The sequence below is a fragment of the Neomonachus schauinslandi genome, chromosome 2 (genome assembly GCF_002201575.2).
Source record: "Neomonachus schauinslandi chromosome 2, ASM220157v2, whole genome shotgun sequence".
Lineage (NCBI taxonomy): Eukaryota > Metazoa > Chordata > Mammalia > Carnivora > Phocidae > Neomonachus > Neomonachus schauinslandi.
In genome coordinates this window covers 44,606,966-44,622,214 of record NC_058404.1, presented here as the reverse complement: position 1 = coordinate 44,622,214, position 15,249 = coordinate 44,606,966, and the positions used below count along the sequence as shown (strand labels likewise).

The window sequence follows — 15,249 nt, the reverse complement described above, 5'->3', positions numbered from 1 at the left end:
AGCAATGGACTGGAAAGAGACTCTGGAGATAAAATGCACGGAGGAGGGTTTTGACTGGATGCGGGGGGAGAGAGAGAGGACGGTGTCGAGGATGGCTCCGGGATTTCTGGCTTGTATAACAGAGTAGGCTGGGGATCGGCAAAGGACAGCTTGCAGGCCAAACCTATCCCTCTGCCTGTTTTTGTCATTATAGTTTTACTGGAACACAGCCATGCTCAGCCGCGTACACATCAGCCGTGGCTGCTCTTATCTATGCGGCAGAGCTGAGTGTGTACGACACAGAGCGCTCGGCCCACAAAGCCTAAAATACCCCCTGGCCCTTTACAGAAAGTGTGCTGCCCCTGGAGTAGACGGTGGTGCCTTTCGCTGCAATAGGGAACAAGGGGGAGATAGAGCACAAGTTTAGGTGGAGACTGAGAAGATGCCACGTTCAGATTTGGGGTCTCCCTGGTGCCAAGTGGAACTGTCAAATGGGCAGTTGGTTCCAGGGTCTCAGAAGGGAGTTCTGGTGGAGAGGACAGTGGGGGCGGGGGCAGATGAGATCGGGAGCTGGAACCAGCTGAGCAGAGGGTGTATTCTAACACTTAAGGCCCCTTGACGCATCCTGCCAGGTGCCTGATTCTAAGGGCAGCCGTCCCCAGCAGTCTCACGGAGGGCAGCCCTCCCCAGCAGTCTCATGGAGGGCGGCAGGGAGTAGTGGCAGGTGCCGCTCAGCGGGGGTCAGTGCACAGGCTTCTAAGGCCTCGGGCTGCCTGCAGGTGGGGACCTAATACGTAAGCCCATCCTGGGCAGGATGCAGGCGCACAGCAGGCTCTCAGTGATGCTGTTGAATCTGTGTCCCAGGCAGGACCCCCTGGCTTGGGGGAAGCTGAGATTGATGGCAATGTGGTGGGGCATCCCCCCTCTGTTCGCACGTGATGACTATGCCTTTCTTTCCACAGCTGCGCCTGAATGGGGGCCGGAACCCCTACGAGGGCCGGGTGGAGGTGCTGGTGGAGAGGAACGGGTCCCTCGTATGGGGGACAGTGTGTGGCGAGAACTGGGGCATTGTGGAGGCCATGGTGGTCTGCCGGCAGCTGGGCCTGGGGTTTGCCAGCAACGCCTTCCAGGTGAGAAGCACCCGCCTCAGCCCCTTCCACCCAGTGTGACCCTGCCCCTCTCAGTCAGCCCCTGCTTTCCATGCACCTTCCCCAGCTACCCAGGAGGTGGACAGCAAAGTGCCCTGGACTAGGGAGAGCGGGGCAGGAACGTCATCCTGGCCTCCGCTCTGCCCCTCACAGCCCTGAGTCCTAGGGTGAGATACGTTCCCCTCTGGTCTCTGTTTCCCCGCTACAGAATAAGGGGCTGGACTCTGGTTTCCAGGGTCCACTCCGCTTGGAGCACTCGGATTCACCCTGGGCTGAGGGCTGATTCTGGGGTGTGCTGCTGTGCCTACGCAGAGGGAAGCAACTCGGTCCTACAGGACAATGGAGACCACCCAGCCCAAGGCCCAGCACCCCAGATGCCTTGGCTTACTCCCTTCGAGGCCCCTCCGGACAGACCGTTTCCCAACTGGTGTCTGTACTCATGCCTTCTCCCATCGATTGGCTGGTAAACCTCTAAGCCTTGTCCCATCATCTGTGCCCTCCTCCCGCTGGCCCCTTCCTGAAAGAGAGGGAGTCCACTGAAGGCAGCTAAGCCCCTGCCCCTTGCAGAAGGCAGCAGACGAGAGGCAAGAAGCGCTTTGGCTTCAAAAATCATTGACATCTGGAGCCTGTATTGTGAGGACACATTGTCAGAAGGAGGCAGGGGGGAGAAGGAGGCAGAGATGAGGGGCTTGAGGTCTATTCCCATCTATACCTCCACCAGCCCGCTGTATAACGATCTGGGGCAAAACAGCCACCCTCCCATGCGTCCCTTCTCCTCCCTGTGGCATGGAATGAATAGTCCCAGGTCCTCAGTGTCCTGGCTCCAAACACTTTCTCAGTGTTTGGAGAAGAGGAAATGGCTGGAGCCCCCATCTTGCTTTGCTAACCCTGACTGGTTAGCAAGGGGGGGGGGCCTGTCCCCCGGAACAGGATTTCTTAGGGGGGGACTTGGGTCAGCTCTGAAGCTTTGCTGAGCCTGACTGCTGCCATAGGCTGGCTGGGTCCAGGGTAGGAGCTGAGTCCTGAGGAGAGGCCACCCTGTGGCTCCTCATTCCGGCATTCAGAAGGGACGGGCCTCCGAGAGCCCCGCCCACACCTGCCAGGGCCCTGGCTTCCCATAGGGTCTCTGCTAATGCTGCTTTGACAAGCCAAGGCACCCTCTGGGGCTCCAAAGAGAGAGGAGAAAACAGTGCCATTTAGCAGAGGGCTCGTCCAGCTATTTTCATTCCCGGTCAGCTCATTCTTACGACACTTGGGCCTCAGCAGGGTCATGACGTGGGCCTGGATCTGCCACCGATTATACACCCTGTCCCTTCTCAAGGCCCCAGTTCTCTCTCTAGAGGATGAGGGGGTTCTCTAGGTAAGCAGAACCAATAGGATGTATGCATGTTGAGCTATCACGTGTAAATAGATTTCTTCTCTCCTGCCAATTCTGATCGATTGGTCGTGTCTCCCGGGAGCACTGTGCCGAGGATTCTGAGAGCACGTGCAGGTTTAGAGGAGAGGGGGTTGTGATGGACCAGTCATGTCTGCCCTGGGCTCAGGGCTGGGGAGCGAGCAGCATGAGTTACAGGTGCCTGCCGTTCCTGACACACAACACTGGACACCCATTTGACCAAAACCTTAGCTACGCTTTCCCCGCGGGGACCAGTGGCAGAACTGGAGCGTGAGGGTCTCCCCCACTCTGTCACCAACAAACTGCATGACTCTGGGGACATGGCTGGGTGTGCCTCTGCTGTCTCCAGCAGAAAAAATGGGCTCATTTAGCTTTAGCTTTGGGATTTTCCTGAGGCTGAAAGTTGACAGAATACGAGAAAGTGACAATTCAGGGTGACACGCTTCCCATTTCTTTTGATTCCTCCAGGAGACCTGGTATTGGCACGGAAATGTCTACGCCAACAAAGTGGTCATGAGCGGGGTGAAGTGCTCGGGAACGGAGCTGTCCCTGGCCCACTGCCGCCACGATGAGGACGTGGCCTGCCCCCAGGGTGCAGTGCAGTATGGGGCCGGAGTCGCCTGCTCAGAAAGTGAGAGTCCCTGGGGGTCACATCCCTCCTCCCCGCCAGCCTCCAAGAGGGGACCAAGAGTCCCACTGGTTATTCCTGGCCAGGCTCTGGGGCCTCTGCCATGAGCTGAGCCGACACTTAGCCTTTTCCCTCGTGAATCTGGGAGGTGTAAGAGGCCCCGGATCTGGCCAGAGAACTTGAGAACAGACCCCACCTGCCATTTATTAGCTGATCTTGGCAGAGTTAGTTAACCACTCTGATCTCTAGTTACTGTTTTTCCTGGACAATGGAAATTAAGTGTGACAGTGAATATGCACAAGTGCAGAGAAGACAATGATGCACCACCTTTTATGGTCATGGAGAGCTAGGGGAGGTCAGACCTGAGCTGGTGAGCTTCATGCGCCCACTGACCCCTTTAGACTCACCCAGTGTTTTCTAAGCCTTATAAGGAGGGACTGGCCACCCTGGCGTGAGCTCATCCGGGCGGACAGCACTAGCTATTCATCCTGTCTGAGGAGGAGATCATCACCCTTACTGGCCTCCGCAGGAGGAACATCCAAGCAGAGAGAAGCAGTCCGGGGCCTTTTCTTTGCTTCTTAATTTATATTTGTAATATACCATCATTTCCAAGAGGAAAGTAACATAATATAAGCCTAAATAAAATTCAAGGTAGCATAAGAGAAAAGCAGACATGAAAAGTAGGGCTGGCAAAAAGTAGTGGCCCAAAATGGAAATGAGAGAGAGGTTAATAAAAAATACATACTATAGAGTCCTAAACATTTACTGTTGGGAGGTCATAAAATTCACCACGAGCTTCCTAACAGCCAAAGGAAAGAAGGAAGTCATTCGCGATGTCCATGAGGTAGAAACACACCCATGAGATTAGAGAAGCCCACTGTTCTAGATTCTGAGATGGAAAGGGAATTTCTCATGAAGACAGACAGTTATGAGATAAACAGTGCCCTTGACACCTCATGGCAAGTGAGAAATGAGTTTCATGGGGCTCTGAGAACCCCTCAAATTAGTCTAAAGGCATCACTCAGGGTGACTATGGGAGCGGGGGCAGTGGCCATTTGGGCCAGGAACACAGCTCTTGGCGGATCTGGCTTAATGCATGTTAAGAGTATTCAGAGATGAAGTATATTCTTCAGGCCACCCTTCGTAATTACTTTTTCTCATCCAACCAGTTCCACCCTGTATCTGCAAGTCTTCCTTTCTCTCTCTCTCTCCCTCCTGACCCACCCCCCACCCCACCATGCACAATCCATCTTTATTGTTACCTTTCCGTGTTTTCTCGACTCCCTCTACCTCCTTCCCTCCGGCTTCCTCGGCCCGTGTCCAGATGCCATTCTTCCAGACTGTATTTGTGCAGACACTCCTCCACGGGATCCCCACAGTGACACGTGTCCCTTCGATTGCTCCCCCTCCCCGAAGCCAGAATCAATGCTGGTCTCCCACTCACACCTCCATCCTGTTAGCAAACCCGTCCAGGCTTTCCCGCAGCACTTTAGGTGAATGCAGGGACTTGCACAAGGCACGTGTTGTCCAGCCTCATTTGGGGCCACCATCCACCTCCCACCCCTCCTCGCTGGCCCAGCCACACAGGCTTTGGTGCTCCTTCGTGCCTGAGGGGACTGGCCATGCTACTTAGCCTTGTAGAGCTACTTCCTGTAATCCCTGCTCCTCCTTCCAGGGAGAAATAAGACCTAACTGCCTCCGGGGAAATCCCTCCTGACCTCCTCCCCCTGCCCAACTGGGGCCCTCGGTTATAATTTCCAACTCCCTCCATATTTCCCCTTCTAGCTCTGATCACAACTGTAATTAAGTAATTAATATGGGCTTCTGTCTGTCTCTCCTGCGACAATGTAGGGTCTACCTTGTTCAGCACTGTCCAGAGACCCTAGGGCAGGGTTTACTAGAATACTTGGCAGACAGGTGGATGAATGCATGCTTCCAATGAGCTTCTGGTGGATATTTTGGATGTTAGGGAGGTCAAGGCCCCGTTGCATGGCAGGTGCTGAGAACACAGCTCCCAGGCTACCAGCTCACTGCAGACCATTGTTATGTTCAGACTCCAGAGCTGGAGCTAGGCTGGTCTCCTCTCAGAAGAGAGAGCAATGGAGACCCATTCGCTCAGTTCAGACATAAGCAGAGGGGCTGTCCATTAAGTACTGACTAGGGTATAGACAATGAATAAGAGACCCATCACACCCTCCAATAAAAGTGTGCCCAGGACACTGAGCACCGGCGATGCTGCATTCTGGTGTGTGTCCTCCAAGACGAAGTATTTCTCAACAACTGAGAGCCCTCTAATTGGTGTCTTCTACTCCCTACCCCACATCTCATCTGTGTGTCCCCTTCAGACTCTTCAGTTCCACATCCAAACCCTGCAGGTGGATTTGCTCTCTAGAGGCTGCCGGCCCCAGGGGGTACAAGTGTGTCTTGAGAACATGCAGCCCTTCTGCCCAGCAATTTTACTTCTAGAAACGTATTCTAAAGAAATAACTTAAGTTTCATACACAGATTTACTACAGGATGTTTATCACAGCTTTAATCTTTAACGGTGAGAAATGGCAAGCAACCAGTGTATCTAAAAATATGAGATAGGGTTATGAATTCAGTATTATGTAGCCATGAAATACATGTGGTAATGGATATTTATTAGCAAGGAAATATGTCAAGATATATTTTAAGGGAAACAGTATTAGCAAACTGTAAATCTACATACAGTATCACACATGTCGTAAACTGTATGTGTATCCTTCCCAGAAGGATCAGACCAAGGCATTCCTGGTGCTTTCTCTCCAGGAGGCACAATATTATTGCTATTGTTTGTTTTTTATTACAGAAAATCTCCAGCCACCCAAGAGTAGAGATCACAATATAATGAACCCTCGTGTTTTGCCCATCATTTTGCACTGACAGCTGTAGAGGTGTCCAAGAGGACGCTTAGAGGAGGGGAAGAGGAATTTGGGGTAGCATTCCTCAAGGAAGGGGACCTTGAGAGACCAGGAGACAGTCCCAGCTGGTGGTGCTAGGCAGGATTGGGGGTTTGTCCCAGCTCAGGTGTCAGAAGCAAAAGACTTGGGAGCGGTGAGGGGGCCTCTCGTCTTGTTTGAACATCGTGTCTGCCCTCCCCAGCTGCCCCTGACCTGGTCCTCAATGCGGAGATCGTCCAGCAGAGCACCTACCTGGAGGACCGTCCCATGTTCATGCTCCAGTGTGCCATGGAGGAGAACTGCCTCTCAGCCTCGGCCGCCCAGACCAACCCCACCACAGGCTACCGACGCCTTCTGCGCTTCTCCTCCCAGATCCACAACAACGGGCAGTCTGACTTCCGACCCAAGAATGGCCGCCATGCGTGGATCTGGCACGATTGTCACAGGTGAGCCCTCCTGCATCACCCGCCGGCCACGCTGGCCCGACACGCTGCAGGGCCTGCATGGGATTCAGAATCGCAGGCTCCCTCTGAGACAGCCGAGAGGCCACACACCCAGGAGGCAGGGAGTCCGGGTCGCCACAGTGGCCTTCCACATTTACTGAGCCATTCTCCAGTCCCGGCTGCCCCGGCCCCACTCACCTTCCCCGAGCCTGGTCTCTTTCTTGCCTCCGGTGCCTAATGTTAGGAAACAAACTTGGAGTACCCGATGTCTCTCTACTGACCCTTTGGTCGATGGTTTTCAAGTGCATCTACAGCAAGTTCATGCTCTGCAGAGTACTTGGGGATTCTGCAGTTTTTGGACTCTGAGTTCATTTATAGATATATTTGAGGGGCGCCTGGGTGGCTCATTCGGTTAAGTGTCTGCCTTTGGCTCAGGTCATGATCCCAGGGTCCTGGGATTGGGCCCCGCGTCGGGCTCCCTGCTCGGCGGGAAGCCTGCTTCTCCCTCTCCCACTCCCCCTGCTTGTGCTTTCTCTCTCTCTCTCTCTCTCTGAATAAATAAATAAAATCTTTTTAAAAATATCCTTAAAATATATATATATGTGAAATATCTCGAGGTAGGTATTGGGTGTGGAGGCAAGAGTTCTAGGCCCAGTATTCATGAGACCTGGTCTCTCAACCCAGCTGTGCCTCTAACCAGCTGCGTGATGTCAGGCCATCTGGGCCACATCACCTGGAACCTCCAGAGTCCCTGCCAGCCCTCAGCCTGTGGACTTGGCCCCAGTGCTATAAATCCTACACAAGAACAGAAATCCTAGAGCCAGCCCTAGCTCAACAGAAGCCACCCCATTCATCTCCTTGCCTTGTCTTTTCTTTTTCTTTGCCTTGATTCTTACTCTAATGCAGAGCCCACTGCCCTAGCTTGTTCACATTTTCCTGCTGGGACCTGACTTGGGCAGGTAGAGAGAACAGCAGAAGAGAGCACACTTTTGAAAATGAAGCGGGGAGGCCCTGCCATGCAACAGGGCAGCAAGCCCCCAAGGGGTCCACAGTGAGCACCCCCCCGGAAGCCCTCCATCTCTGCAACAGAGCTCCCTGCTTCTCACAGGGAGGCCCGTGGGCTGGCAGAGTCAGCCTGTTGCAGACCTTTGCATCAGAATCTGCATTTTGACAGGATCACCAGGTGATTGTGTGCGTGTGACATTCAAGTCTGAGAAGCCCCGGCCCAGCTAGGACTAGGCATCCTTCCAGCTGGAAAACCTAGTGACCACTGTGAGGGGCACAAGAACTGACATTTATTGACCCCCTTCTAAGTGCCAGGTACATTTTCAAGGGTAAGGGAATGGGAGACTCGGTGTTTATATGACTTTTCCAGAAAGTCCAACAGGAAGTTGCCAGGCAGGGATCCCCGGCTCGTGTCTGACTCCAAAGCGAGTGCTCTTTCTGTTACCTCTGCTGAATCTTCATCAGAAATCTGTCCTTGCCTGCTTCTGCGTGTCACAATGGATGGTCAAGTCACATTCAAATCGGTGTAGTGATAGAACTGTTAAATCTGTTTCAAAAGAAAAGACTAGGATAGAACTTACGGTGTTGATTTTCCTTCATAATTATTATCCATATGTTTTGAATGTCCTAATTAGCCAAAGAATTTTTGGTCTCTATATAGAAGCACGTCAGCCTTCTGCAGGGTGGATGTCGGAGAGTAAAATTAAAGTTGTGACCAGACTGGTGCCGGATTTCCTTAGAGAACAGATGGGTGGGAGCCCTGGGGCTGTGGGGGCTGGTGCTGCCCACTGTAAGTTGGACATAATTGCATCTCTGTCCCACACGTGGCTGTCCACCCAGACATTACATGGTGGGAGTCTCCGTGGGACATCTGCTAGCTCTCCAAGCAGTGGTCTGTCCTCTAAGAGTACACATGGCAACACCATGGAAGTGTTTCTTCTGATCTGGAGCCCTGGGCATTCTGATCTCTTCCCCACCCCACCCCCTGCTTTTCCTGTTGTCCGGTTTCATTTCTTTGCTTACAGATGTTCTAGTCGGTGGTTTGGGAGGAATGGATGGAAAAAACATGCTGGCCAAGCATATGTTCCTTCAAGCCACCTCTTCCTTGTCCATAACTGAGAACCTATGACCATGAGATCTCAGGGAGCATAAGAGGGTCCCCCTACCCCCTGCCCGCAGCCTCCAGAGCTCCAGGGGACATCTCCAAGCTCTGTAGGAGGACCTTTCAATCGGACTTCTGGCCCCAAACCTCGGTTGGGCCCCTTTGGGAGTCTGATGAAAGCAAGCCCTTCTCCCACTCAAAAAAAAAAAAAAATTATTTCTAGAAGATTAACCATCCTCTTTCAGCAGATTTACTGACTGTGGAGCCAAAGTTGAGAACCCTGGCTCAAATGAGTGTGCATGGGGATAATTATCATTCCCAAAGCAATTAATGCCAAGATGAGGAACAGAACTGTGTTCTCTGAAAGCCTTCACATGAAACCTAAAGACTGAACCCCTTAGCACCTTCCTTGCCAACCAGACATAGAGGAAAATGCCGAGTTGTCCTCTCCCATATGCATCACACCCTTGGTCGATGACCCTACCTGTGGCCCAGGGAGCGGGGCCACACCTGTTTAACTGGCATGTCATGTCACAGGTCCGACAGGGTCCAGACGGAGCTGGGCACAGAGCAGCTCTGTCCCTGCTGTGGTCTGGAGACGAGCCCTCGCAGCGCAGGCAGCCCCATGAGAGGCGCTGGGAGCCGGCAAGCAGGTGCCCGGCACAGGTGCCCCCCTAGCGAGCTGGGGACAGCCCTGCTACAAAGGGGAGACTTCCGTTTACTCTGCCCGGCTCCCACCATGTGCAGAGCAGGCTCCATGTTGGATCAAAGCCCCACAGATGCGATGTGGCCTCTGGGAGCCAATTTTAGGCCCTCGTCACATCCGTAGGGCTTTGTTCTGGCCGGAGGGCTCCCAGCACGTGGGGAAGGTGGGGTGGAGCGAGCAGAAGACCCTCGCCCTTCATGACAGCACCTCCTGAGCCTGGAACACAGCCCCCGTATTCTCGGCAATGGGAACAGGAGCATTGTCCCCAGTGCAGCTGAGCATCAGCCAGGACGTCCATTCTGGAGGCACCAGAGGATGAAAGGTGACAGCATCTACAGTGCACACTGACTCTCTGATTCAGTTTTATGTGGGCCCCAAGTGACCTGGGATAACAAAGGGTATACCCAACCCTGCCGTCCTCCTCTGGACTCACTTGGTCTGTTTTCCACGTATTCCTCATCTCCTCCTTCCACCGACACTATGTCTTAGAATACTGAGCTCCAGAGTCTTGTGGTAGAAGGCCGTCCTTCCTTTTCTCCAGATTACAATGACTTACACCAAGTGTCAGGTTATTCTCTCTCTCCTTAGGTTCTGGCATTTCTTTCCAAGTTGTAATCTCCCTAGGTCCTACCCCATGGACCCAGCCTCCTCTTAGACTTCCAAAGGTCGGGACACCTCAGTGTGGAAAGAGGAAGTATACCCTCATCACCAATATGTGCCTTCCTGCATTCCTGGGGGCCCCATCTGTATTTCCTGGGGGCATGGGGGGCAGGGGTGCCTCGGCCTCTACAGCCAGCCAGCGGGGAGGGGGACGTGGCCCCGGGGGTGATGTCCACACCTGTCCCAGAGGTAAAACACGGGAGCTCCAGGACTGCAGCCAGCTGGAATCAAGAGGCTCCAAACCAGCTCTTTCCCTCCTCGTGTTCACGGGGGAAAAACTGAAGAGCTAGGGAAGACTCTTAAATCAAGTCTGCAGGAAGCAGGAGGAGCAGGAGAAGGTCAGCCTTACAACAGTCCCTCTGTGGACTCTGTCTGAATTTTGTTTAGACAACGGAGTATAAATCCATTTCTCTTCAGTCTTTCCAGCCGGTAAACATGGTAACATAAACCCCTCTCTGAAAGATGCAGACATGTTTTACGCAGTGAGTCAGACCTCATGTCTCATCCTGCTCCTTCGAGAAGCCAAAATAGACGCGTTCAAAGTCATCACTTTGACTTGCCACAAAATGTATCCTTGTGAGTGTTCTCAGGGGGCCCCTGGCTCAGCATCGCTTTACCCAGAGACATGAGCAACCTGGGAAAAGCCCGTTAGGAACTCCTGACATCATTTTTAGCGCAAGCCAACATAGGAGGAAGGGGGAAAGAGCCTCTGATTTCCTCTCCGAAAACCTATCGTTTTAATCCCCCCCTTGCCGCTGTCCTGACTGCCCCTACTCCGTTGGGGGGAGCCTGAGGCCGGCCCCAGGAGGCCTGGGGATGGAGGAAGGCTGGGAATGGTAGCAGCAGAGCAGCGATGGCGGTGCTTATGAAAATACTACCCGGGGTACTACCGTTAGCAGGAGTAACAACGAGAGAGTTGGCAGGTGCTGAGTACCCCTCTGTTCCAAGCCCCCTGGGAGCTCTTTCTGTGGTTTCTCTGATTCCGTCCTTCTGGGGCCCCTAAGAGTGGATCATCCCCTCTTTCCTGAGGAAGAAGCTCAGCTAGTTTTGCTCCCCGAGCCTTGGGTGCCCTGTATTTCTGTTCTCCACTTGCCGCATGTCCCTGTGATGCCGGAGACGAGCGTGTTCAGTCGCACGCGCCGGTGATACCCACGTTGCAGCTCCGGCTGGGCCTGGCCCGCCCGGTGCCTCAAGGAGGCCCCGGCCCACATGGCAGCCATCTTCCCCTGGTTTATTCTGAACCAAACACAGCACCGCTTTCCAAGAACCTGCATCTGTTCTCAATTCCTCGGGAGCAAGAGATGGGACACTGTTACACAAGAGCGCGCCCTCCTCTGCTGTCACCCCGAGCCCACAGGGATGCGCCTGCCACGCTCTGCTCCTTCCCAAGGGACTGAGAGCCCCCTTTGCCCGAGAGCCCCCTTTGCCCCTTTTGTTGCATCCCAGGCGAGGGGCACAGACTCCTGCCGCCCGCTTCCCAGCTGGTGCCGTGGCCCCGGGGCCTCCCTGCCTCGAGTCCGGGCTGTGGGAGGGTCTTGCCCGGATACCCCCTGCCTCTCCCATGCCCGCTCTTCCCGCCTTCCCCCTCCTCGACGTGCCGTCCCCGCCACATCCCCACTTCAGAAAGTTTCCGGAGATCTCAGAAAGTCACTTTCATCAGTCTACAGGAAGTGTACCAAATAGGGATGGGCTGGGAGGGCCACCCCAGCGCCCAGGGGGTTAGAAAAAGCACTAAGGAGCTCTTCATGGATGGTGCGCACGGCCTGGCGGGCCCTCTGCCCCCCAGCGCGCCTTGCTAACCCCCACAAGGCCCGGGGCGCTCTGTGCAGGCTCGTTCCCGCTCAGCCGCTGGGAGGGCCGAGGCCTGCGCGGGCGAGGGCCTCTGGCGGGGGGCAGCACGGTTACGGCTTCTGCTTCTGCCCTCCCATTCCTCAGGCCGTCACCCACTCGTCTTGCACGGGCCACCCCTTTGGACCCCCCGCTCGAGGCAGCTGCTGGTCGGCGGCACGGCTCCGGTCACTGACCTCTGGGCCCTCTGTCTCTGTCTCCCTCGCTCGCTCCAGGCACTACCACAGCATGGAAGTGTTCACCCACTATGACCTCTTGAACCTCAATGGTACCAAGGTGGCCGAGGGCCACAAAGCCAGCTTCTGCTTGGAGGACACAGAATGTGAAGGAGGTATCTTTGGGTGGGTGGCTTCAGAGGGACTCCCATGCTCCCACCTGTCCTGGAGCCCAGGCCTGATGCCGGACTCTCACGCTGGCCACGGCTGACTCTCCTCAGGGCCCTCCGTGGCTATACTCGGGGCTGGGCTTGCAGGCGGGGCCTGCTGTGGAGGCGCTGGACCCCCCCCAGAGTCATCCCGGGGGGCACTGGCGGGTCCACATGGCCCCCAGGTGGGGCCAAACCTGGCCCGAGTCCCCTCCGCCTCTCTCCCTGTGTCCCAGCGTCAAGCCCCCGCCCCACAGGCTCATGCCCCCCGAGTCCAAGCCCAAAAGACCCGCTCTGAGGTTCCCGGGTCTCTCGACTCCCCCAGACAGAGGCAGCACTCTGCTCACACGTCTCGGAGGCCGCCACAGCTGCACGGTGATCACCAGTGGGCCCGCCTGCCGCCCGACCTGCCTGGGGCTCAGGGCGACACAGTGCTGCTTCCCCATATGCCCCGGGCTTCGAGCAGTGCCCACACGTGGCAGCCTCAGTAAATGTGTGTTCGCTAGTCAGTCGTGGACATGCCACGCCATGAGATCACACAGACCCATGGGTTTTGAGCACCTACTCTGTGCCAGACGACCAGCTGACCCAGGAAGGGTCAGATACACAAACCAGATCTGAGCCCACATCCAAGTGCTGACTCGCCAGAGGGTGGCAAGATGACCCCCCACATTAAGCTAAATATTAACCACCAGAGCTTTCCCAAATCACACTCCCTTCATTCCCAAGCTAGCGGGAATGCCAGGGTGGCCAGGAGGGCTTTGTGGAAGAGGGGCACTCGGCTGGCCCTAAAAGGACGGGTGGGATGTGGGTAGAGAATCCGGCAAGGGGTTCCGGGGACATGAGAATGGATCGGAAACCCATGCGGTGGGGATGGGACGCCAAGCCCAGATGAAGCAGAGAGTTGAGGGCTTGGGAGAAGGAAGAGATTTGCTGAGCGTGGGCTCTGGGAACAGCACCCCCCGGCGGGGCTTCTCGGGGCACGGTGGCGGAAGGGGAGCGCAGAGGGCAGGCACTTGAGGCAGTGGGGCCAGGGTGCAAGGTGACTGGGCTTCTCTGTGCCCCTGCCTGCAGACATCCAGAAGAGTTACGAGTGTGCCAACTTCGGTGAGCAGGGCATCACCATGGGCTGCTGGGACATGTATCGCCACGACATCGACTGCCAGTGGGTCGACATCACCGACGTACCCCCTGGAGACTACCTGTTCCAGGTAAGAGGGGGGTTCCAGCCCCAGCTGATGGCAGGAGGGCCCTATTCCCCGGTGATGTGGGAGGCAGCCCCCTTCCTGCTGGTGTCCAAACACAAAACGCGTGCAGGGAGGCCAGGCTGTCTGAAGTGCAGGAGTCCTACACCCAGGGGCCGGCACATCAGGGTCAACCAGGTGACCTAGGTGTGGGAGGCATGCACGCGTGCGGGGCACTGCCAGCCTCCCGAGACATCCGCACTCAGTTAACACCTGGCACTTGCAAATCAAAATACATGTGCAGCCAGATCTGGTCCTCAGACCCTAGGGCACCCCACGCCTGCGTGTCCTTTGACACAGGCTCTGCCCTCCCCCACACCTCTCCCGGTGCCCTCTCCCGTCTGTGCTGTCAAGGCTGAAAGCAATCTCATGAAGAGCCATTCACTCGCAAGTGTTTGTGACTTGGGTCTCCCAGAAGAGTTGGCCTCGTGCAAGGGTCTGCAGAGGGGACAGTTCTCCTGCCTCCCTGCAGACACAGTGGCCCGTTCCAGCCATGGGAGCAGGGCCGCCGCATCCCCAGCCTCCCCGTCGGGACCACAGGTGCACTCGGGCCTGCGGAGGCTCCCTGGCGCCCTGTCACGTTCCTACACAGCCACCTGGCTTGCTTTCGAGCTGGCCCCGCTGGGTGGCAAAGTGGGTGACCAGAAATGTGTCATTCTGCCTTGAAAACTTGCCCAAGGGGGCATTCAGCCAGCCCAGAGCCTGGCCCCTGGTCCCCACCCTGCAGACGGCCCTGGGAAGAACCAACACCTGCAGAGAAGTGACCACAGAGAGGCTTTGAAAGTCTTCCTAGGCTGGAAATCAGACAGCCAAGCACTTTTCCACCCACAAACCCCAAACCGCAGACTTGGAGAGGCCCAACCAAAGTGCTCTTTATTTTAAAACCTGAATATCCATGTCTCTGTGCACGTACACGGTGCATGGGGGTTTGTGTGTGAGGTTTGCTATCGCTCTGCCGGGTGAATGGGTATCATCATGGGTCCTGACCAATGCCATCTATTTAACGGTGGCTCATTGAAAGCTTGATGCCAGGCCTGGCCGTGCCTAAACCCTGTGAACGCAGGTAGCCCCCCAGTAATGGGCTCTACCAGTACTCCCATTTCACAGCCGGGCAAACCCTGATCACATTTGTGTCCCTGACGCCTGAACTATACAATTCGCTAATTAACTCAAGAGGAGTGTGTCAGTGCCTCAGATTAAGGAAAAGAGTATTTCCCTTGGGCCAGACTCGGAGCTTTAGCTGTTTGAGAGCCCTGGCCTGGGATTCACTGACCCTCTCCGTTCTCACGTGGCTCCGTGTGCAGACATCAGTAACGCTGCCAGGGGCGGGAGAGAGCCGGGTGAGGAGGAAGTGGCCTTCCAGGCAGAGGGGCCTGCGGGCAAAGGCTCAGAGGCAGGGCATGTGTGACGTCACACCTCCAGAAGCAGAGAGCCTGGTCCTTGTCCCCACCTCATCTCAGCACGTCCTGCTCCCCAGCTCCCTTCTAGTTCCTATCAACAGCCTCTTTTGTGGCCTCCCTGGGCCCCAACTCCTGCCTCTACTAACCTCAAGCCTCCGAGGGCCCCCAGGAGAGGGTAACCCCTTTACGAAGGCCTCCTTGTGGGAAGGGGTATGTGCGTGAACCACACAGAGGCCGACGGCCAGGGGCGCACACTCTCATGCCTCCGGGCCTCGCCCCCTCATCTCGGGCCAGTCCTGCCCCAGCACCGGCCATGCTCCCTCTCATGGGGTCGCCCCGGCTCTGGAGGCAGGGCTGGTCTCGGCGGGGTCCGGGCCCCGGCAGGACTCAGCAGCCCACTCCAAT

General features: G+C 55.8%; 1 protein-coding gene across 3 annotated transcripts in view; it reads left to right on the top strand.

Annotated features, from left to right (window-relative positions):
- The window catches only part of LOXL2 (lysyl oxidase like 2), a 70,205-nt gene that overhangs the window by 53,158 nt on the left and 1,798 nt on the right, over positions 1 to 15,249 (top strand). For all 3 annotated transcript variants that reach the window (XM_044912559.1, XM_044912558.1, XM_021698771.1), the window contains 5 exons: positions 942 to 1,109; positions 2,992 to 3,154; positions 6,275 to 6,518; positions 12,052 to 12,167; positions 13,275 to 13,411. In XM_044912559.1, coding sequence (XP_044768494.1) covers positions 942 to 1,109; positions 2,992 to 3,154; positions 6,275 to 6,518; positions 12,052 to 12,167; positions 13,275 to 13,411 — 828 coding nt within the window. The remainder of the gene's footprint in view (positions 1 to 941; positions 1,110 to 2,991; positions 3,155 to 6,274; positions 6,519 to 12,051; positions 12,168 to 13,274; positions 13,412 to 15,249) is intronic.